At 45.6% G+C, this 25,159-nt stretch overlaps 1 protein-coding gene across 2 annotated transcripts in view; it reads left to right on the plus strand.

Moving 5' to 3' along the window:
* Window positions 1–328: 328 nt before the first annotated feature.
* LOC140206972 (NACHT, LRR and PYD domains-containing protein 12-like) overlaps window positions 329–25,159 on the plus strand; it is a 33,882-nt gene continuing 9,051 nt past the window's right edge. For both annotated transcript variants that reach the window (XM_072275281.1, XM_072275282.1), the window contains exons 1-6: window positions 329–411; window positions 10,943–11,035; window positions 12,566–12,720; window positions 14,760–14,931; window positions 15,031–15,081; window positions 23,321–25,058. In XM_072275281.1, the coding sequence (XP_072131382.1) occupies window positions 10,975–11,035; window positions 12,566–12,720; window positions 14,760–14,931; window positions 15,031–15,081; window positions 23,321–25,058 (2,177 nt within the window). In that variant the 5' untranslated portion in view covers window positions 329–411; window positions 10,943–10,974. The remainder of the gene's footprint in view (window positions 412–10,942; window positions 11,036–12,565; window positions 12,721–14,759; window positions 14,932–15,030; window positions 15,082–23,320; window positions 25,059–25,159) is intronic.

Consider the following 25,159-nt stretch of genomic DNA (forward strand, 5'->3'; position numbering starts at 1 on the left):
ACATGAAAGTGCAAAGTTTGGAAAAGAAGTCTTTAATCATGCTGGCCTTCATCAGTTGTGGCACTGAGTTTTGTTTATTTACATTTATATTTTTGCACTACTTATCAGTTGTTTTCGATATTGTTGTTTATTGCACTATGTTGCTGCCGCAAAGGCAACACATTTCATGACATATGCCAGGGATATTGAATCTGATTGTGATATTGCCATGGGAGACCAAACCCATCAGTCATATGAGCCCGTTTAATTCGGAACTGCAGCATCTGCGGGTTTGTTTCTGAGGCCCCGCCCACCGCTCCAAGACGCGAGATCACATTGCGCATGCTCAATCCCGGGCTGGGCGGTGGTTTTCTTTCCGGGAGCCGGCGGACGGATCTCTGTTTGCGGGGCTAGTACATCAATTTTCCAGCGGTGAGTATTGAGGCCGGTCCCGAGCGGGGACGTCTGATGTGTGAGTCCCGTTCACATCTCTGGCGGGATCGATCAGGGTTGTTGGATTCACACACCGAGCCGCCTGAGATGAGCCACCGCTCAGCCCCTGGTGCCTTGGTTCTACAAGCGGGACGAGGCAGTGATGCCGAGACTACACCATCCGTTCAGTTGTAACTGGGGAACTTTACCTACATCACGTGGTCCGGTAGCGGATCCAAACTTCACCTGGATCGATGCCTGGGGTCCACAGTTATTTTACATCATTCTGAGACACAGAGCGGCCATTAGGCCTGCTGTATTTTTGTAGACAGAGAAGGTTAAACAGAGTAATTGGACTTTCGGGACACTAATCCCCGTCTACGTGTAGTTTAATCTTTAGTCCATTCAGGCGACGGTGAAATCCTGATCTGTCATGTCCTCTTGGGGGAATTTCGACTTTCTATCCCATGCTAGGATTTTCCACAATGCGTCCAGTGTTTCCCTATACATGACCCGATTATTATATTTATTTATTTATATGACTATGTTTCATCATATTTTTCATTTATATGGATTTCTTGAAAAATGAAGTTCTCCTCTAGATTTCCCAAAGGAAGTCCCCAGCTGTCTAATATTCCTGCTCAATTAAAATGGGGAAAATCTTTATTTTTGTCATATACCGAGGTTCAGTGAAAACCTTGTGTTCGGCATTATCCGTGCAGGTCAATACATTACTGCAGTACACTGCGGTGAAACAGGGCAAAAGAATAACAGAGTAACAACTCATTATGGTTACAGAGAAAGTGCAATGCATTTGGACATATGGTGCAAGGTCACATCGAGTTACATTGTGAGGTCAGGAGTCCATCTCATCAAATTGGGGAACATTCAGTTTGGTTAAGGATCTGTCCTTGAGCTTGCTGATATGTTTCTGTTTTATTTGATCTCCGACTCGATGGGAGGCGAGAATTGAAAATGTCCAAGGCTGTGGGGATGTTGGCTGTTTTACTGAGGCAGTGGTGAGTACAGACAAAGACCATGAAGGGGAGACTTGTTTCTCTGTTGTGTTCAGCTGTGTCACAGTTCTCTGCTGTTTTCTGTCCAGCATGTATCTCATCAGCTCAATGGTATACATATATCAGCAACGCTTCTTCTAACCGTCGTCTTGATTGTAAATCATTGTCTTCCACCTTTTACCTGGTCGAGTTTTCCAGGAGTCTTTTTTTTATGAGCTGGACCTACAGAGGTTTAACGGAATACAACAGGAGTCAGAGTAAAAGTAGCCATTACAATTTTAGTTTCCCCGTTATAAAATGGCTGCAGTGTTAATCTTTGTCACAATGTAACTCGTAGGGTATGATATTGAGTTTGTTATTTCCTTTTTCAGTTACCGTTGTTGAGCCACTTCCTCCGTTTCCACGGTAACAACTGGCCAGAATTGCAACATATGTTGCAGAATTTTAATCGCTCTTTGGTCACTGCCTCTGAGCATCGAGTCAGTGGCTCAGGAACAAATGCAACAGAATGATAGTGGGAGGAAAGGATGCTGTGAGCATTGGCTCTATGGTTGTGGCTATGGCATTTGCACCAATCTGTTGAACAGTTCGGCAGGGGGGCATTAGGTTCCAGTTCCACCTTAGTTTATGAATGGGAAATGGCAGGATCACCACGGCAAATCGCCGGCACCAAAGCATCGCAGGGTTGTGTGTTATTATATTGGGAAGGAGTCTGTCAGAATATGGAATGGGCTGTATAGGGGCATCCGTCCACTTGGTAACTATATAGGTGTTTATTGGAAACTTCTCAGTCTGCAGTGAATCTGCAGATCTGTGCGATTGTACATTAGTTGTGGGGAAATCACCGACTACATCACCCATATCACCCAGTGGGATGTCATATCTGTACAGCGGGATCGATGACAGGAAGAAGAGGGTGATGACTGAAGATAGATTTAGCGAATGGAGGCTTGTGACGAGTGGGATGTGAGTGTTAGTGTTGAGACCTCTGTAATCCATTATTCAGGGCATTTTCTTGAATATGAATGTGCATGACATGGTCAGCAAGTTTCATACTAAATTCGGGAGTCTGCTTGATATTGCAACAGGTTACAATGATTTTTAAGGAGATCTTGATCAGTTATAGAGATGGGATGTGGAATGGCAAATGGTTTTCAACTTGAACAAGTGACGGATGTTGCATTTTGGACAGTGTGACCATGGTGGGACTGAAGTAGTGAATGGCGCGACAACCTGGGAGTACAAGTGTACGGCTTTCTGAAAGTGGACGTGCAAGTGTAAAGTTTGGCAAAGAAGGCTTTAACCATGCTGACCTTCATCAGTTGTGGCATTGAGTTTTGGGTTATGGGCATTATATTGTAGTTGTATAAATTGTTGGTGAGGCTACAGCGAGTATCATATACAGTTTTGTTCACCCTGTTATAGGAAAGAGATTAACCAGCTGGAGAGCGTATTGAAGAGATTGGTGAAGATGCTGACTGGACTACAGGGCCGGGTGAAAGGGAGAGATTGACCAAGCTGGATCTTTATTCCACGGAGCACAGGACAATGAGTGTGACATTGTAGAAGTTTATAAAATCAGGAAGGAGCATAGATAATGTGGCTGGTCGTTGTGTATTCCCCAGGATTCAAGATTCAGGTTGTTTAATGTCACTCCAGTGTACAAATGAAAGGGAAAACAAAACACACCGGATCTGACGCAGGAACAAAGCACAAAAACACAGAAAGATAAAAACCACAATTATAAAAACACTCAATACATATGATAGCTTAAAGCATTGATCGCATGTCCATGAAATGATGATAGGCAGAGGGGTATCTGGACATAGGATGACTGACAGGCAATCTTAAAATAGTGGTGATGGGGGTGTGGAGGAGTGAGTTAGTGGGTGGAGGTGTTGATTTGCCTTACTGCTTGAGAAAATAACAATTTTTGGGTGTACTGGTCCTGGAGGTGATGCCATGTAGCCTCTTCGCTGATGGGAGTGGGAAAAAATAGTCCATGGGCAAGAGTGGGTGGGAACCTTCATGCCGTTGCCGACCCCTTTCCCTCATGCACTATACATAGAGATCTCTTTGCAGCCTCCCCAGAAAGTCGAGATGTTGGGGAGCGAGCTTTCCTGATTCTGTGAATTGTGTTCTGGGACCATGAGGTTTGAGATGCGCATGCCCAGGAGTTTGAAACTGCTTCCAGTTTCCACAGCTATGCTGCTAATGTAAAGATGTTTGCCAGTGGTGCAAGTTCTCCTGAAGTTGATAACAATCTCCTTTGTCTTGCTGACATTGAAGAAGAGGTTATTTGTATGGCACCAAGCCTTGAACTCTTTTCTCTTTATGCCATCTAATTGATATTAGTGTTGGACCTCTCCATTGTCGTGACAACGGCGAACTTGACCATGTGATTACCCGGGTATTTGGCCGTGCAGTCCTGTGTGAGCAGATTGTACAGCAATGGGCTCAGCACACAGTCTGTTTTGAGGATGATCTGGAGGGAGGAGCAGTTGTATATCCTGACTGTCTGAATCCGTTTTGGTTAGCAATTCCCACAGCCAGTTGCAAAGTGGTGTGTTTAGACGGAGAAGTAGGAATATGTTCACCAAGGTCTAGACATGTGTGCACGCTGCGGGTGTAGTTGGTCTGGCATGTTTTTGGTCCGGAAACCGTACAGTGGTAGCATCTTGACAGAGACCTTGCGTCAGCTGTTATTAGAGAAAGTGGCTGCTCACCTTGGGGTGTTGGGGGGGTGAGCTTTCGTGGCTGACTTATTCTGTGTGCCTGGAACTATTGTTTAAAACGTCGGGGGCGGGGGGAGGTCACTGGTACAGTCAACACCGTTTTTTTCCTAAAGTAGTCTTGAAGTCCAGTCAAATATGCCAAGGTTTGTTCCCCGGGGTCGGAGAGTCCAAACCGAAAGGGCACAGATACAAAAAAGCTGAGAGACCGAAGAGACCTGAGAAGTAATCTCAATACACAGAACTAGTGTGTATATGGAATGAGCTGTTCAGTGTCTGCATCGTTGGATATCTACCTCAGGTTCAGTATTCTCACCGTGTCTGGAAATATCCGCTCACTGTCGCCTATATGTGAAAACTCACTGTCGCCTGTATGTGAACAGTTGTATTTTAAAGAAACACTCAAGATGCTGGAGACCTGAAATGTTTGAAGCCATTCTGACACAGGTTGGAGTTGAAGCTTAACATTGTTCCTCTCTCCACAGATATTCTTTATGTGTTGAGTGTTTCTTGTATTTACAGTTTTTTTTTTAGAACATTACATTGGAATGATCCTGGGAAATGGACTTGTGTAGTAGGCTCAATTTAAATTTGTTCTATTACAGCACAGAAACCGGGATTTCGGCCCATCTAGTCTGTGCCATTCTTTGCCTTGATCCATCCACGTGCACCCAGACCATAGCCATCAATACCTCCCTCATCCATGTACCCATACAAACTACTCTTAAACGCTGCAAATGAACCTGCATTTATTGCTTCTGCTGGGAGCTGGTTCGCATTCACATCACCCTCTCGAGTGAAATAGTTCCCTCTCAGACTCCTCTTAAATATTTCAATTTTCACCATAAGTCCACGACCTCACCCAACCAGAGGGTCAAAAGCCATATGCATTCACCCTATTTATACCACCATATGATCATATAACTCCAGCATGGGTTACCAAACCTTTTTTTATGCCATGGACCATTACCATTAACCGAGCGATCCTAGGATCTTTCCTCATTCTCCTGCGCTCCAGGAATAAGCTTTCTAACCTGTTCAACCTACCCTGTAACACCGTCCCTTCAATACCAGCAATATCTGTGTCTGCCAGGGCTCCTGCATCCTCTACAGTAGGCTGCCACAAGGTCCAAGGGACACATTGTAAGGCCTTGGGGAATTGTCTATCCTAATTCACCTCAAGACGACAAGGTCCTGTTGTGTAATCCGTATACAATCCATGACTTGATTAACTTCCCACATTTCTATATTTGTCTCCCAAGTAAACATAGGCAGAGAGAATTCATTGAAAATCTCCCCCATCTCTTTCAGCTCCATGCCTAGATGAGCACACTGATCACCAGGAGATTTTTTGTGAAGGTTTGCAGAGAAGTAAGGAAGCCACAGGTTTTCTCAATAAATCATCCTGCCTCCAAATTGTCTATTATTCGTGGGAATGTGCTCATTACAGTTGTTGTTTACAAAAATTCTGGAATGAAAAATTGTATCTATGAGGATCATTTGGTGTCTCTGGACATGTTCTCGATAGAGGGATGGTGATTTCCGGATCAGGAAACTCAATGAAATCCTGAGCTCTGGATAGAGTGGATGAGGACAAAATGTTTTTAAAAGTAGGGGAGTCTCGGGTCTGAGATCACAATCTCAATCTATACAGTTGTATCTGGGGACCTTCCCTTCGATCCTGCTGTCCAGTAGCAGGATCTGAATTTCACCTGTATTAATGCCCGGGGTTGACCGTAGCTGCATGTCATTTGCAAACACAAGAATATGATGGAATGTTTAACCACTTAATTGAACAAAGAACGAAACGTCATGGTTATCACCACAATGCATTGTGCGATGTCTCTTATAAATATCCCAGAGTTGACATTTGGAACAGAGAGGCCGCACCCAAAAATGATCTTTGATTTTGGACCAGCTTCTGCTGGAAGTTCTGTAGAAAATGAACTACCAACAAATTTTCTTGATGTACTTCGAGGCAGGGTTGAAACAATCAGTGAAATTTTAAATTGATTGAGTGTTCGGTATTCATCTTTGTTATAAGGAAACTCAGAGCATGTGAGGTTGAGTCTGTTAATTATTTTTTTCATTTAGTTTTGCTGAGCCACTTCCTCCATCAGGGTAACAGCTCACCAGAGCTGCAAGAAGTGTTGAACATTTTTATCGCTCTCTGATCACTGCCCCTCAGCAGAGAGACTGACCTCCGGCGCGGCTGTGGATGTGAGGATATCTTGAGCATATGGAGTATATGATGTCTGCGTTGGAATGGAGAGATAACTAATAAATGTAGGGATTACATTCATACAACTCTGTTCCGAATGTCGCAAGCATCTTGCAATCAGTCAACAATTCTGCATCATGTACTGCATCTTTTTTTCTTGTACTGAAATTGCAATGTTTTATTTGCAATTTTATATCAAGACATTTTGTTCCTCTTACACCACGGGAAATACGATGGGCAATTGCGCTGCTCCAGATCCCACTCAACAGTAAGAAAATGAACGCATGTGCTCAATTTATCTTGTGGAGATAAGTTAAAATGTATCTCCCCACCCGCTGGTAACCTACGGCCCGGGATTCCTGGCTTATTAAGGTATCATCAGGTTCCAGATCTATTGTGGGATGGAGGGGAGTGTAAGTTTTGGAACTGGGAATAGCCGAGACACTCAAGAATTTAACCGACACTAGGAGTCCTGGCATGGGGACTCCAGCAATATAGAACTGGCAGTGGTTGGGCTCCAGCCCAGGTTTGTGCTTCGACAGATGGGGTAAATGTTTCTACTTGTGCAATGAAGCAGAAGTCTCTGGTCCGGTGGCTGGATATTGGTGGTAGTGAAATAACTGACTACACCTACCAGTGTGAGATATGGTGAAGATGTACTAGAGGGGCCGAGTGGCCTGCTCCTGTTTCTGTTCTCTGTGAGTTTAAAGATAAGACATAAACAGACATTGCTTGGGTCTGCAGGATGTCCCAGTGGGTGTTGTAAGGACCGGTGCTTGGAGCCCAGTTGTTTCCAAACTGTGGCAACAATTTTGTAAGTAATGCTGAGGATTGATAAGGCACTGGTGAGGCCTCACCTTGAGTATTGTGAACAGTTCTGGGCTTCTTATGTAAGAAAAGATTCGCTGACAATGGAGAGAGTTCAGAGAATGATCACAAGTATGAATCCGGGAATGAAAGGGTAATCATATAAACAAAGGTTAGTGGTTGTGCGTCTATGCTCGCTGAAAATTAAAGGGATGAGGGGGAAATCTCATTGAAACCTTTTGAATGTTGAAAGACCATTCTAGGTCAAGGGCAAAGTCTAGGACAAGAAGGCACAGCTTCAAGATAGAGGGGCGTCCATTCAAAAGAGAGATGCAGAGAAATTTCTTTATCCAGAGGGTGGTTAATTTTTGGAATATGGTACCACAAGCAGATGTGGAGGCCAAGTCTTTGTGTGTATTTATGACAGAGATTGATAGATTCCACATTGGACATGGCATCAGAGGTTACGGGAAGAAGACCTGGGAATGGGGCTGAGGAGGGAAAAAAGGATCAGCCATGATTAAATGTCAGAGAGGGCCCGATGGGCCAAATGGCCTATTTCTGCTCCTATATCTAATGGTCTTACCTTTGTTATTGTTATATACCAAAGTTCAGTGAAAATCTTGTATTGCAGATCATCTATTCAGATCAACACATTACAACTGTACATTGGGGTGATATAAGGTAACAGTGTAACTGGGCTTGGAGGTTAGTTGTTCTCAAAATGTGTCAACAATTTGTCTGAGGGACAAATTCAACATTTCCAAGTCATTGACAGAAAATGTATATTTATCTATTATAAATTATGTAAAATTTGTATTTCCAGATTATTAATGACACAGAATCGCATAATTTGTGTTCCGTGTGTTATCTGAATGTACTTGCCTGTGATGCTGTTGCAAGTCAGTGTTCCTCTGTACCTGTACCTTCCCATACTTGCGCAGTTGGTAGTAAGTTCAGCAGAATCTGTGAAATCTCAGTGAGATTTGATTCATGATGATCATCTTGGCATCTCGTAAGTAAAATGTTAAAAATATAGAACACAGAAATCTACAGTACCTATCTAAGAGTCTCTTAAAAGACCCTATTGTATCCGCCTCTACCACTGTCGCTGGCAGTGCATTCCATGCACTACCAATCTCTGTGTGAAAAAACTATCACTGACATCTCCTTTCTACCTACTTCCAAGCAGCTTAAAACTTTGCCCCCTATTTCGACCCTGGGCAAAAGCCTCTGGCTATCCGCACGACCAATGACTCTCATCTTATACAACTCATCAGGTCACCTCCTGTCCTCCGTCGGTCGAAGGAGAAAAGGCCAGGTTCACTCAACCTATTCTCATAAGACATGCTCCCCAATCGAGGCTGCATCCTGGTATATCTCCTCTGCACTCTCTCTATAGCACTCAATCCCATGGTGATGAATGCCAACACACTATAATAACAACGTCAACCTGTGCAGCAGCTTCCAGTGTTCTATCGACCCGGACCCCGAGATCTCTCTCATCCTCCACAATGTCAGGAGTCTTGCCATTAATATTATATTCTGACTTCAAATTTGACCTACCAAAATTAACCAATTCATATATATTTGGATTGAACTCCATATGCCACTTCTGCCTCCTACCGATGTCGCGCTGTAACCTCTGACAACTCTCCAGAATATTCACAACACCCCCATCTTTTGTGTCATCAGCAAACTTGCCAACGCACCCTTCTACTTCCTCAGCCACGTCATTTATAAAAATCACGAAGAGCAGGGGTCCCAGAACTGATCCCTCCGGAACACCCCAGGTCACCATCCTCCATGCAGTATACGAACCGTCTACAACCACCCTTTATCCTCTGTGGGCAAGCTAATTCTTGATCCAGAAAGCAATGTCTCCTTGGATCCCATTCATCATTACTTTCTGAATGAGCTTGACATGGGGAACTTTATCAAATGCCTTACTGAAATCCATATACACTATATCCACTGCTCTACCTTCATCAATGTGTTTTGTTGCATCCTCAAACAATTGTCAGGTTCGTAAGCCATGGCCTGCCCTTAACATAACCGTGCTGACCATCCCTTATCAGATTATGTTTCTTCAAATGCCCATGAATCCTGCCTCTCATGATCTTTTCCAACAACTTGCCTACTACTGAAGTAAGACTCATTGGTCTATAATTTCCTTGGTTATCTCCACTCCCTTTCTTGAACAAGGGAACAACATTCTGAACTTCCAAACATCCTATTGATGATGCAAGGATCATCGTGAGTGTCTTAGCAATCTCCTCTCTCGCTTCCCACAGTAAAAGTCTCGGCGACTTTTCTAACTTAATACCTTTCAAAAGACCCAGCACGTCCTCTTTCTTAACACTCAAGCGGTTCAGTCCTCTGTAAGCCATTCCCACAAGTGCCAAGATCCTTTCCACTGGTGAATACGGAAGCAAAATTTTTTAGATGATCGGCAGATTGAGAACCATCTGCTGAGAATATAGCCGTGTAATCTAACCAAATCAAGTTGCCGTTGCTGGCGGTCCCACCGATTTGTTATAGTTGCATGATGTCCCTCAGCTCCAATAATGATTGTTACGAATGTCGGTGATATGCATTCGATCCCTTATTAGCAATCAGCAAACATACAATCTTGAGGCTTTGAAACTGAAGTGTACCGAAGTGTAAGTTCTGCATATTTGAGTGGATAATAATGGAGGTATGACATCCGTCAGTACCCAGCTATGTACTGCACAGAACAACGCACAAATATGTACCTGATTCCCTTCGCGTTTACCACACCCCTGCTGATGCGACTTGTTATATAAAAAAAATCATAAATACGCCACACAGAATACAATGGAGATAGAGAACAGATACATGTCTCCTACACACAGGCTCAGCTCTGATAGAGTCTCCCACCTAAAATATTAATAGTCTGTCTATTTTTTTTTGAATAATACTAGCATTTTGTCATATTTATGTTAAAGATTGTTATTGTCATCTTGATTTTTTTGGATGTATGGCGGGTCTACATTGTAATTAACAGGGTGCCATGTAATTGTCTGATAATAGCCAGGTGATATGCTCAAAGTAATCTTGACCGCAGTTTAAGTGCTAATAACGGTTGTAAAGTCCGGCTGGAGATACTATGGTGGTTCAGGACAAGATGTCGTGACGCTGTGGGTGAATTTGCATTATTCAGGATGTCAGAGTGTTTCTATGTAGACTCAATCCATAATATTGCCATAGGTATCAATGCCAGGCGACGTTAAACTGAAAGGAGACGGTGAGAGTCAGGTGTGACTGAGAAATCTGTATAATTCAGTGACGAGAGGAATACATGTCCCATTGGTCAGCAGAAATGCTTCACCCCACACTGTTGTAACACTTGTCCATTACACACTATAGCGCCACCAATGGTAGGAGGACCAAATCAGTGGGTGCTGTCTGCTCAACCTGCCTTGCCATTCCATTGACACATCGCTCCCGGTCCAGAAAAACAAGATTGCTACCAAAAAGGGAACTGCCTGCAATATAGCCAGTAGATACCCTGGAGAATCTCGGCCCAGTGTACAATCCATGCATAGGGCAGGAATGGGTATTGCGTGACTGTGGAAGGATGGGCGCAGGTGGATCAGACCATATCAGGGCTTCAGTGGACAGGCCCATGATGTTTAGAAGTGTTTGCCTCAGTTGAAAATCAAGACAGTGTTCTCCTTTAAACCCCAATGAATGTTTGACCCTCCTGTTATTTTTATTTTTTTTTATTACAGAGCAGCAAAAACTTATCACACCCGTCCTAAAGATGGGTCAAGGTGCGAGCAGTGAAGAAGTTCCAGTGACGTCAACATCGGGAAAGGGCACGGGTATGTTGGTGAATTATTTTAATTTATGAATACTCTGCAGATTCTGCGTCTGGGTTTAATTCATATATTTGTGAAAACTGAGCAGAGAGATAAGAGAGAGTTAACATCTCTGGGGAAACACAGTCACACATGGAAGGAATACATGTACCGTCTGCTCCTGCTCCTCGAATAGATTGTGATGCACATGAACATAGCGAGTTATTCCAGAAGACAAGACATTCTGCAGATGCTGAAGGTTTTGGGCAACAAGAAGACACACAAAATATTGGTGAACTCAGCAGGTCAGGCAGCATCCATGGAGAGGAATAGCATATGACGTTTTGAATCAGGACCACAAGGAATAGAAAGTAATGTGGCAATAACTAGAATATCTGTTCCCTCATTTGCAGTCCGATGAAGGGCCTTGGCCCGAAACGATGATTGTTTATTCTCATCCATCGATCCTGCCCGACATGCTGAGTACCTCCAGCATTTTGTGAGATATCCCAGAGGTTTACTGAGGAAGCGGTTGACCAGGCAGGCAGACAGTAACCTAGAGCAAAGCGGTGCTGTTGGGCAGTACCAGGAGAGTGAGGGTGATGGGTTACTACATTGTCAGAAATAAGTAGAGTCCTTTCCAAACAGGGAGGTATATTCCCGGGGACACGAAAGAGCAGCCTTTCACAGATGGAACTATACCCCTGGCGCCCCCCCCCCCCCCCCACCTCCCGGCCCAAGCCCGATCCTTCCCCGACATCTATATAGATTAGATTAAGAGCACACTCAGTCCTCTTTTTATTGCCATTTAGAAATGCATACATGCATTAAGAAATGATACAATATTTCTCCAGAGTGATATCACAGAAAACAGGACAAACCAAAGACTAAGAACGACAGAACCACATAATTATAACATATAGTTACAGCAGTGCAAAGCAATACCATACTTTGATGAAGAACAAACCATGGACACGGTAAATAAAGTCTCAAAAGTCTCCGAGTCCCCGATAGCAGGCGGCAAAAGGGAGAAACTCCCTGCCATAAACCTCCAGGCACGGTCAACTTGCCGGTGACTTGGAAGCAGCCGACCACAGCCGACACTGAGTCCATCCGTCCGAACACTTCGAACTTCTGACCAGCCTCTCAGATGCAGCCTCGCGAGCGCACCCTCTGCCTAGCGCCTTCGACCTCTCCCGGGTCGCTGAAACACGCAAAGCCGAGGCTTTCGGGGCCTTTTGCTCCGGAGATTCCTCATACCACATAGTAGCAGCGGCCATGAAGCGGGCATTTCAGAAGGTTTCCAGATGTTCCTCCGTGCTTCACGTCTTTCTCCAAAAAATCAAAATTGTGCACGGTCCACTACTTGACAGATAGCAGACATCACCACCGAAGTGGCCGCGCGCGCTGCCGTCGAGCCACCCTCTGCTCCTCCTCCTATATATATTGGTCTGTGTTTGGCGATCTTTAGGTTGCAGAGAGAAAGTTACTAACCAACGCGGAGTCAGTAATTTCTTTAATGCTCCTCATTTTCCTTCACACGTCCGATCTCAGTGATTACCGAGCTCCTGGCAGGTTGGGACGATTTCCAGCTGCTGCAGTTGACGGACTTCTACCGGGACAGGCTGCAGCAGGCGATGGAAGGAGGGGTGCACGGAGTGAGCCTGGCGTTAACGGCCGAGAATCAGTTCAGCGGAGAGGAACATCGGGTGAGTGGGAGGGAGGATATTGTACATACAATCACAAACCTGTGAATCTGAACCAGTGATAGAAAGCGGTGAAAAAACCCTGCGAATGGTGGGAGCTGCTCGATGTTCAGAGTGAGTGAGAAGTAACAGATCTGTGGGCTTACAGTAGAAAACGTCGATTTTTACAGTAGGTAGGTCGCATCCGGAGTTTCTCCGATTAGCGGACGATTTCCCTCCACGCCTCTCTGAGGTAGTGGGGGAACCGCGTACGAGGCAAGTTACACAGTAGTTTGCCATTGCCTTCTGCCGGGTGAGTTTCCAAAGAGATCACCAGCTCGTAACCCAGCACGGATGGAAAGCGTGCAGGGGTGCCGGTTGGATTCGAACTCGGGACCTTTTATCCCGAAGTCCGACGCTGATGCCATTACGCCACCGGCATTATGACAGGAAATTTCAGTCTGGGAAGAATGTACAGCGTGACAACAGGATGTCAGTGAGAACTGGGACATCATCAGTGAATGCCACAGAAGCTCTATTGTGTTCTGTTCTGGGTGGAGATAATTCTGATACAATCCGTAACTGCAAACAGTGTGGATTGGGGAGTGCTACCATTCTGTAATGTGTAATCACTGAATAAACTTCCACTAGAAAAGACAAAGGAAAAGCATTGGGTGTCAAAGGAACACTCACAATGCGCTGGAGGAACTCAGCAGGTCAGTCAACATCAGTTGAAAATATTAGTCGATGTTTCGGGCCGAAATCCTTCGTCAGGACTGAAGGAAGAACTTTGGGGAGGGTTTGAAGAATGCTTCTAGTTGAAAAAAAACAGTAATTTTAAAGACAAAGGGATGGGGGAGGGGAAGCAGGGAGGTGATTGGCAGGAGAACAATGCGAAGTAGTAGAAGGAGGTGGAACTATGAGGGAGGGGATGTGTAATAGAGGTGGAGGAAGGGAGGGCGAGGGAATTACTGGAATTTGGAGAATTCTATGTTCATACCAAGGGGCTGGAGACTACCTAGACGGTTATGAGGTGCTGCTCCTCCAACCTGAGTTTAGTCTCTTCATGGCAGTAGAGGAGGCCATGTATGGGCATATCTGAATGGGAATGGGAAGCAGAGTCGAAGTGGGTGGCTACCGGGAGATCCTGTCTGTTGTGGCGGACGGAGTGGAGGTACTCGACGAAGCGGTCCCCCAATCTGCGTCGGGTTTCACCGATGTAGAGCAGGCCGCCCCGGGAGTACCGGATGCAATAGATGACCCCAACAGCTTCGTAAGTGAAGTGTTGCCTCGACTGGAAGGACTGCCTGGGGCCCTGAATGGTGGCAAGAGAGGAGGTGTAGGGATAGGTGTAGCACTTACGCTTACAGGGATAAGTGCCGAGTGGGAGATCCGTGGGTATGGACGTGCTGATAAGCGAGTCGCGGAGGGATCGATCCCTGCGGAAAGCGGAGAGGGGTGGAGAGGGAAAGATGTGCTCAGCTGTGGGGTCCTGTTGAAGGTGGCAGAAGTTGCGGAGGATAATGTGCTGGATCCAGAGGTAGCGAGGACAAGGGGAACTCTGTCCCTGTTGTGGTGTCGGGAAGATGGGGTGAGGGCCGAAGTGCGGGAAATGGAGGAGATGCGGGTGAGGGCATCAATCGGTAATCCGCTGTCATGCTGGCAGTGAAGGAATGAAGATGAATCACATCATCTTTTCTGCAACTTCTTTGAGACTACTCACTCTGTTATAAAATCCCTTCTGACTTCTTTCTTCCTCTGTGATCGTTATTTTCTAATTTCTGTTTTACACAGTCAAATACGGTAGGGAATTATTTATGCATTTGGAGCCACGTCAATGAAGCGGTCACAGACCAGCCAGGATCTCATTGACTGGTGGACCAGGTTCACGGTGAATGTCCCTTCGTGTGCTCTGCACTCAGAATGTACAGTCCATGTCCAGACAGGATCAGCACCCGTCCGGGTGACTGCTCAGTGTGATCCCGTTACAGAGCACATCATTTACTTCTCATTCTCTGTGTGAATCTGTCAGTCCCCAATATGTTCACTGTTATTCTTCACAGAAAATCTCTGATCTCGCTGACAAGGGAGAGCGGGCGGACAGTTCTAAACTCCTCCTGAGCATGGTGATGGAGAAAGGCTCCCGCGCCCGGAGGGTGATGTGGGAAACCTTCGTGAAAATGCGGATTGGTGTCCCAAAGTTGGACAGGATACTGAACGAAATACAGGAACGTGGTGAGATAATATCACAGATAAACTTATTTTTGGATTTAAGCACTATCCACTTCATAATTTTACACATTTCAATTCCTCAAATTGTTTAAATCCGAACAGGTTGTGTTCCGGTCCATCGACTCGTCCCCAAGATTCCCAGAGAGCTGAAAGGTAAGCATAGATCCAGCTGTTTCCACCAAATGTTAGTATTGTGTAGACACATATCGTTATTGAGCTACGGAGATTTGACCGGGTAAATGTTGGCTCCATAACACAATGCACATTAAGATGCATGGGAACTGTTTGTTGGAGGGAGAGTTTTCACAGGACAGTATGAAGAACAACTCAGAGAGCTGGGGAGATTTCTGAAAGGGATCACACCTCTTTGGGTCCTGGAACGACAGATACTTCCACCGGGGTCAGAATGGAGAAGAGGACGATCTGGAAGAGTGAAATTCTCCGAAATCTCTTCACTCCGAAAAGTGAAATCCTTCCAAGAAAGCCATCCAACCCTGGAACAGCCCTCATCCTGTATCACTTTTTCTAATTTCCTCAGATAGTAGAGGTCATTATTTTTTATTTTTAGAATCCGTAGTCCATTGTAGTTCTCGTCACGGAATAACAATGACAGCATTGATTTAATGAGAAATCAGGTAACACCTCAACTAGTCTGCTCAACCACAAAACAGCAAATGAATCCCACTCTGTTCACATCTCCACCCTCCTAGTGCAAACACTGCGACAGTTATCCGGTTTAATTTCCCACTCAATAATCCTGGGGAGTCCATCAGGAGGCAGTGTTATTGAGTCTGAGATGGGGGACAAGATCCTCAGCTCAGTCCACAGAAGCTGAAATTCATATGTGTTGGTGCTGTGTGATGGACACTGTGGTGGTAATTAGGACAGAGAAACTAAGAATGTGCGATTGCGGCAATTTGCCTGCTAACTTATTCTTCACTGTTCTTCATGTTGTTTGCCAAGGGAACAGGGATGATAGTGAAATTCCCACACCCATTTCTGAATAGGAAATATATTCTCTTCCTGATTATTGAAGAAAATCATTTCTACAATTGTCACATTCTCTAAAGTAACTATTTCAACAATCAATGTTTTCCTACGTTATCTATCTCACCCAAGTACATTGAATGGAGAGCCCACACTCTCCTAGCAGGGTCCTGACAGACCGTGAGACCCCATATGCTCTCAGCGGTGTCCTGAGCCTGTGAGACCCCACCCATCCGTGACAGGGTCCCGACACACTGTGAGACCCCACACAACCCTTACAGGGTCCTGACACACTGTAAAGCCCCACACACCCCTAGCAGGTTCCTGACACCCTGTGAGACCCCACACACTTCTGTCATGGTCCTGATACCCTGTGAGGCGCCACACATCTCTGGCAGTGCCCGACACACTGTGAGACCCCGCACACCCCCGACAGAGTCAATACACACTATAAGGCCCCACACACCCGTGACGTGGTCCTGACACACTGTGAGACCCCACACACCCCTGATAGGGTCACTAAACTCTGTAAGGCCCCACACACCCCTGGCAGGTTCCTGCCACCCTGTGAGGTCCTCACGCCCCTGCAGGTTCCTGACAAACCATGAGACCCCACACAACGCGACAGGGTCCTGACACACTGTGAGACCCCACAAATCCCTCACAGAGCCTTTGACACGTTGTGAGAATCCACACACCCGTGACAGGGTCCTGACACACTGTGAGACCCCACAAATCCCTGACAGAGCCGTTGACATACTGTGAGACCCTACACATCTCTGCGAGTGTCCTGACGTGCTGAGATCTTGCACACTCTTGACAGGCCCTTCGAACTCTGTGAAATCCTGGACACTCTTGACAGAGTCCTAACATACTTTCACACGTCCTTTCAAAAGTTTGTGTTCAGCTGTAGTGTAGCTGCAATGAACTGCTCCCACACTTCATCCAGACCCTGCCTTACATTGACATCTGCCTTTCCTTAATTCAGGACCTTAATACTCAGGGTATCTCCATCCCTTTCCATAACTGAGACAGATGGTCTTTATGTCCAGAATACTTTCCCACTGACACTCCAAACACTTGCCCAGCTACATTATCCCCTGCCTAGTGGGGTCGAAGGAAGATACAGATTAGACTAATAACTAAATAACTAATTACTAAATGTGTGCAAGATAGTTCTTTGCAGCAATACATAGATGCACCAACTAGAGAAGGGGCAGTGTTAGATTTTCCTGTTACGGAATGAGGTAGGGCAGGTGAGGGAGGTATGTGTTGGGGAGCACTTCAGGTCCAGTAATCACAATACCATTAGTTTCAATATAATTATGGAGAAGGATAGGACTGGACCCAGGGTTGAGATTTTTGATTGGATAAAGCTAACTTTGAGGAGATGCAGAAGGATTTAGAAGGAGTGGATTGGGACAATTTGTTTTATGGGAAAGATGTAATAGAGAAACGGAGGTCATTTAAAGATGAAATTTTGAGGGTACAGGATCTTTATGTTCCTGTTAGGTTGAAAGGAAAAGTTAAACGTTTGAGTAAGCCATCGTTTTCAATGGATATTGGAAGCTTTGTTCGAAAAAGAGAGGGATCTACAATAAATATAGGCTGCTTGGAGTAAATACGGTGCTGGGGGAATATAAAGAATGTAAAAAGAATCTTAAGAAAAAAAATAGAAAAGCTAAAAGAAGATATGAGGGTGCTTTGCCAAGTAAGGTGAAAATAAATCCCAAGGGTTTCTACCGTTATATTAACAGCAAAAGGATAGTGAGGAATAAAATTGGTCCCTTACAGAGTCAGAGTGGACGGCTGTGTGCGGAGCCAAAAGAGATGGGGGAGATTTTGAATAATTTCTTTTCTTCGGTATTCACTAAGGAGAAGGATATTGAATTCTGTAAGGTAAATGAAACAAGAAGGGTAGTTATGGAAAGTATGATGATTAAAGAAGAGAAAGTAATGGCGCTTTTAAGGAATATAAAAGTGCATGAGTCTCCGCGTCCGGACAGGATATTCCCTAGTACCTTGAGGGAAGTTAGTGCGGAAATAGCAGGGGCTTTGACAGAAATATTTCAAATATCATTAGAAACGGGAATGGTACCGGAGGATTCGCATATTGCTCATGTTGTTCCATTGTTTAAAAGGGGTTCTAAGAGTAAACCTAGCAATTATCGGCCTGTGAGTTTGACGTCAGTGGTGGGTAAATTGATGGAAAATATTCTTAGAGATAGTATATATAATTATGTGGATAGACAGAGTCTGATTCGGAGCAGTCAAAATGGGTTTGTGAGTGGAAGGTCATGTTTGACAAAACTTACTGAATTTTTTGATGAGGTTACTAGGAACGTTGACGAGGGTAAAGCGGTCATGTTGTCTATATGGACTTTAGTAAGGCCTTTGACAAAGTTCCACACGGAAGGTTAGTTAGGAAGGTTCAATCATTATGCATTAATATCGAAGTAGTAAAATGGATTCAGCAGTGGCTGGATGGGAGACGCCAGAGAGTAGTGGTGGATAACTGTGTATCAGATTGGAGGACGGTGTGTAGCGGTGTGCCTCAGGGATCTGTACTGGGTCCAATGTTGTTTGTCATATATATTAATGATCTGGATGGTGTGGTGGTAAGTTGGATTAGTAAGTATGCAGATGATACTAAGATAGGTGGAGTTGTGGATAATGAAGTAGGTTTTCAAAGCTTGCAGAGAGATTTAGGCCAGTTAGAAGAGTGGGCTGAAAGATGGCAGATGGAGTTTAATGCTGATAAATGTGAGGTGCTACATTTTGGTAGGACTAATCAAAATAGGACATACATGGTAAATGGTAGGGCATTGAAGAATGCAGTAGAACAAAGGGATCAAGGAATAATGGTGCATAGTTCCCTGAAGGTAGAATCTCATGTGGATAGGGTGGTGAAGAAAGCTTTTGGTATGCTGGCCTTTATAAATCAGAGCATTGAGTATAGGAGTTGGGATGTAATGTTGAAATTGTACAAGGCATTGGTGAGGCCAAATTTGGAGTATTGTGTACAGTTCTGGTCACCGAATTATCGGAAAGATGTCAGTAAAATTGAGAGAGTACAGAGGAGATTTACTAAAATGTTGCCTGGGTTTTATCTCCTAAGTTACAGAGAATGGTTGAACAAGTTATGTCTTTACTCTTTGGAGCGTAGAAGGTTGAGGGGGGACTTGATAGAGGTATTTAAAATTATGAAGGTGATAGATAGAGTTGACGTGGATAGGATGCAAAAGCAACAAGTTTGTTGTAGTAGGTAACTTTAACTTTCCCCTGTGTTGCTGATGACCTAACATTCTCTGTCCCGTGTTTCCTTACTGCAGGAATATTTTAGGAATTTCTGATAGTGGGATTTGTTCTGGGAATAAGGTATGTAATGTGTGAATTAGAGGAGAGGCCATACTGCACCTGGTATTTGGATGTAATGTCATAGTCCGGTCCGTGAATTCCGTCTTCCGGTTCACGTCCGGTCCATAGTTCCTTGCTCCGGGATTTCTGGTTCCACCCAGTTTCTGTTGTGGGCACATGTTTCTCGTTTTGGGACTCAGACCTAAATACCTGTGCTAACCAGGGATACCCGGCTGGACTGCTCTGTTCCCCTCCTTGTCTGCACCCCCACCCCCGCCTGACTCTCCGCCTGGATACCTCACCTGACTCTCTGCCTGCTCACCTAGCCTGGATACCCCGCCTGTACCGCTGAAGCCTTACCGCCGGAGCCTTACCGCCGGAGCAAGACTGGAGCCTTGTTAGGTCAAGATAAGGAGCTGTCTTTGGTTTTGTGGAATTGTGTCTCTGTGTCCACGCCCTCGCTAGAGAGTGAGGTGGGGGGGGGGGGGTCCGGCCGTTTGCCGCCACCTTGTGTTGGGATCCGTCTCTTCATGTTCAGTGTTCTTTGTCTGAGTCCCTGCCCTACGTCCTGTTCCCAAGGAGGGGTCCCGGCTCTGTGTTATGTGTGTGAGTCCCGGCCCCACGTCCTGTTCCCAACGAGGGGTCACGGCTCGGTGTTCATTGCTCCTGTCTCTTCTAGTCCAAGGCTCCATGCTCCTGAAGTCCCTCGTCCAGTCAATACCTAGTCCAGTCCTATCGGAGTCCTGTCCATGTGCCTTTAACTGTCCTTATGTCTCGCCCTACCCAGGAGTTCCACACCAAAGTCATGTCCAGTCCTATAGCCTCGTCTTGTCTTTGCCTAGTTCTGGAGTCCGAACCCGAGTCAAGTCCCAGGTTCTGGGTCATTGCCCAGTCTCTGGCTCGGAGTCCATATCCAAGCCTCGAAGTACTTTAGCCTCAAGACCAAGACCCCAGCCGGGAGACCTGAAGACCAAGACCCTAGCCGGCAGCCAAGCTCAAGATCCAAAACCCCAGATTCAAGACCCCAGCCAGCAGCCAAGCTCAAGATCCAGGACCCCAACCAACAGCCAAGCTCAAGATCCAAGATCCCAGACTCAACCCTCAAGCCTGTCTCCAAGCCTCTAGCCTCAAGAACCAGCCTCCAGACTGGAATGATGTTATGTCCATGCCTGCTTCTGGAGCCCAAGCCCGAGGCAAGACCCTGGTTCTGGGTCCTTCTCAAGTCTCTGGCTTGGGGTCCAAGCCCCAGTCTACGTTCTTGTCCCTGCTCCTTGTCTGTATCCTGTCACATCCCTAATCTAGTCAAGTCCTGTTTCTTGTACTTCAGTGTCTGTCTCGCATTTGGGTCCGTTCCCAGCGCCCCCATTGTGACATGTAAGCCTACAAGTTGCTTAGGTTTCAGTGGTGAAACCTTTGGGAACAGTGAACACGACTCCTCTTTATGAATAAGGAGAAGGCTGCAGCTTATAGAAACGTAGAAAACTTACAGCACAATTCGAGCCCTTTGGCCCACGATGCCGTGCCGAACATGTATTTATTTTTGAAATTACCTAGGGTTACCAACAGTCTTCCATTTTTTTTTTCTGAGCTCCATGTACCTATACAGGAGTCTCTTAAAAGGCCCTATCATATCCGCCTGCACCACCGTCACCGGCAGCGCATTACACGCATCCACCACTCTCTGCATAAAAAAAAACATCTCTGTATCTCCTCTGTACATACTTCCAAGCACCATAAAATTATATGCTCTTGTGTTAGTCATTTCATCCCTGGAAATAAAGCCTCTGACTATCCACACGATCAATGGCTGTCATCATCTTATACACCTTTATCAAGTCACCTCTCATCCTCCGTCACTCCGAGGAGAAAAGACCAAGTTCACTCCCCCTATTCTCATAAAACGTGCACTGCAATCCCGGCAACATCCTTGTAAATCTCCTCTGCTCCCTTTCCACAGTTTCCACATCCTTCCTGTAGTGAGACGACCAGAAATGAGCACAGTACTCCAAGTGGGGTCTGACCAGGGTGCTATATAGCTGCAAAATTACCCCTTGGCTTCTAAACTCAATCCCAGGGTTGATGAAGGCCAAAGCACCGAATGCCTTCTTAACCACAGGCTCAACCTGCGCAACCTGGTCCTATGGACTTGGACCCCAAGGTCCTTCTGATCCTCCACACTACAAAGAATTGGGTGTGCAGTATTGGGTGTGGGAAAGATAACTTGGGGGAAGGCAATTAAGTGGCAAAGGTTTAGATTGGCAGCAGCTCTTGTTGGACAAATCCCCAACTGGCATGATTATATTAGCTGAGCAGTATTTGGGTCCGGCGTTTTCCAAAAAAGGACTGAAGTCAACGACGGCGGTGCCTGTGGATCTTGAAGAGAGATGTTGTACATTTAGTCTGAAAGGGAGAGATGAGTTTCACGACACTGCAATGAGACACTGGATTGTGGAGAATGAAGAGGTGTGTCAAAGAATCCATCGAGATATAGATCAGCTGCAGATGTCGGTGGGCAAATATCAGCTGGAGTTTAATCCAGAGAAATGTGAGTTGCTGCAATTCAGAAGACCAAATGTATGGGGGAAGTATGGAGTAAATGTCACGATCCTGACATTATTCATGTTTGCAGGGATCTTGATGTCCATGTCCATAGATCTGGAGACAGGTAGGATGAGTTTATGGGGACATCATGCTGGCACCAATGTTGTGGGCCGAAGGTCCTATTCCTATGCTGTTCTATGCAGGTCCTGTGACAGCTGAAATCCTGTAACACCTGCTACCGAAATTCCTAGTCTCTACTCTCTTCTTTACCACCAGATTTGTAATCAACATGGTTTTCAAACTTGTATTTAAATTCATAGACCAGTAGCATCTCCCCTTTCTCCCCTTTCCACAGACGTTGTCTGACCTGTACTCACATCTACACTCCCGTCCTTCTACAGCTGTGCTGCAGAGGGCAGGCCAACATGCTGCGTAACTGTGGCAGACTGGAAGGCTCTACAACGGGTCATCAAAACTGCCCAACGCATCACCAGCACCCCCAGCCTACCTTCCATCAGGGACGTATATACAGAAAGGCTCCGGAAAAGAGCCAGCAGCTTCAGGAAGGATCCCACTAATCCTGCCTGTGGTCTGTTTGCCCCTCTCCCATGAGGGAGGAAGTGACGTAGCATCCACAGCAGGAGCACCAGACTCAAAACCAGTTACTTTCCTCAAGCAGTAAGACTGATCAACACCTCCAATCACTAAGCCACCCCTCCACAACTAACAACCCCTACCCCACCACTAGCACGGTTTTAAAATTTTCAGTCAGAACCACCTGAGGTCAGAGTGACTCCTGTACCGTATATATTTATATTTTTGTGTTTTTCATTGCATTCTTTATCTGAGTTTTTTTTGTGCTACATCAGATCCGGAATAACAATTATTTCCTTCTCCTTTACACGTATCTATCTTGAATCTTAAATTTGTTAAGTATTTGCAACAAACACTTGTTAAGAGACATGAGACTGCAGATCTGCCGTCTCAAATCATTTTCCTGAGGAACTCAGTGAGCTGAGCAGCATCTGTGGTAATGGGGGTGGGGTGGAATTGTCTGCGTTTTGCGTCAAAATGCTAACTGCCTCAACCTCCTGAACAAGACATTGACATTTTCTCTCCCAACCATCCACCCACAGTGCATGTACTGATCAACAAAGCTACTTCTTTGTATTTTGAATCAGTGACGGTGAGAGGGGAGGCGGGAAGCTGTGATTTCCCGACCCGTTCCTTTGACAGAATGCCCACTACCCTAATGAGAGCTCTGGAAGTAGTGGGAGTTGGAAATACTCACCTTCACATCACAGTTAATTTGAAATGTGATAATCAAGTGTTTATCAAATCAGCGCCTCACTGTCTCGTTCAGGGTCTGTTAATTGTATTTGTTTTACTGTTCATTTATTGATCAATCCAATTAATGCAATGGTTTTGAGCTAACTCTTGTGTACTTAAATACTGAGTTCTGAGTTGAGACATCTAACAGATTGATCACTGTCTGTTCCCATGGAAGACCTTCAACAGAAACACAAGGAGACTCTGCGGGCACAGACTGAAACACTGAGAGTGAACACGATCCTGATGAGGGAGAAGGAGAAGGTTTTCCAGCTGGTTGATCGATATGCTGAGCTCACGGTCATTTCTACGATTCGAGATCGGACACTGGTGGAACATGAGCTGCTGACAAGAGGCAGAGGCCACGAGGAGTGGAGACAGAAACATCTCCGCAGAAAGCTGGAAAAAATCCGGACGGATCAGATGTTTCAGAGCAGCTTTGCCCAAAGTAAATCCAAATCTGGAAGTTCGGCAGCAGTGGCCGGAGTCCAAGGGATTGGGAAAACAACAATGGTCCAAAAGATTCTTCATGACTGGGCCACGGGGAAAATATACCAACAATTCCAGTTTGTCTTCAGTTTCAAATTCCGGGATTTAAACTCCATTAACTGTAGAATAAACTTGAGGGAACTGATTCTGGATCAGTATCCTTACTTTGGGAATATTCTGAGAGACGTCTGGAAGATCCCAGAGGGATTGTTGTTTATATTCGATGGTTTGGATGAATTCAAACACAAAATTGATTTTGCTGACAGTCGGAGAGATACAGAACCCAAGCACCAGTGCCCAGATCCCGAGTGGTGGTGTGAAGTGTCGGATATTGTGTACAGTTTAATCCAGCACAAGCTGCTCCCAGGGTGTTCAGTGCTGGTGACCACCCGCCCCACTGCGTTACATTTATTGGAAAAAGCAGAGATCAGTGTCTGGGCTGAAATCCTGGGATTTGTTGGTGATGAACGGAAGAAATATTTCATTAGGCATTTTGAAGATCAGGCAGTGGCGGCAGCTGTTTTCAAACACGTGGAGGAGAACGAGATCCTGTACACCATGAGCTACAACCCCTCCTACTGCTGGATCCTCGCTCTGGCACTGGGCCCCTTCTTCACCCAAAGAGTCAGAGACCCGCAGCGAGTTCCCAAGACCATAACCCAATTATATTCCTACTATATTTACAACATCCTGAAAAACCACGGCCGTGAGATTGAGAACCCCCGTGATGTGTTACTCAGGGTTGGTCAGATGGCCTTCAGAGGACTATCCGAGAGGAAGGTTGTGTTTACGGATGGAGATTTGATCAACTACGGTCTGCAGCCTTCCCAGTTCCTGTCCGGGTTCCTGATGGAGATATTGGAAAGAGAGGTTTCTGCCCGGTGTGTAGTGTACACATTCCCACACCTCACCATCCAGGAGTTTGTAGCTGCAGTCGCACAATTCCTGAATCCACATCCCGGGGATATCGTGAAATTCCTCACTGAAACCCATAGAACGAGAAGTGGTCAGTTTGAGTTATTTCTCCGTTTTGTTGCTGGTCTCTCCTCCCCAATGACAGCTCGGGGCCTGGAGGAGTTTCTGGGTCCATTTCCTCATGAAACAACCTGCAGGGTGATTGACTGGGTGATGGAGGAGGTTAAACACCAGAGTGGAAACGTGTGCAGTGCAGCTGATAAAAAGAGCCTCTTGAACACATTGCACTACCTGTTTGAGTCACAGAATCGTTGGCTGGCTCAGGCCACACTGGGATCTGTGAAAACACTTTCATTCAGTGGAATGCCACTGACCCCGATTGACCTCGCAGTCCTGTCTCATGTCATCGGAACCTGTGATACAATAAAACACCTCGACTTACAGGACTGCAACATTCAGCGTGAAGGAATCCAGCGGCTCGGACCCGGGCTGCACAAGTACCAGCTGTTGAGGTAATTTGATTTATCTCTCACTCTGAACTCTGAACCTGTCCAATTGTGTTGTTTCAATGTACAGGGATTGGGTAAAACTGTAGTAAATTAGATTGTGAAGA

Source organism: Mobula birostris, chromosome 13 (genome assembly GCF_030028105.1).
Source record: "Mobula birostris isolate sMobBir1 chromosome 13, sMobBir1.hap1, whole genome shotgun sequence".
Classification (NCBI taxonomy): Eukaryota; Metazoa; Chordata; class Chondrichthyes; order Myliobatiformes; family Myliobatidae; genus Mobula; species Mobula birostris.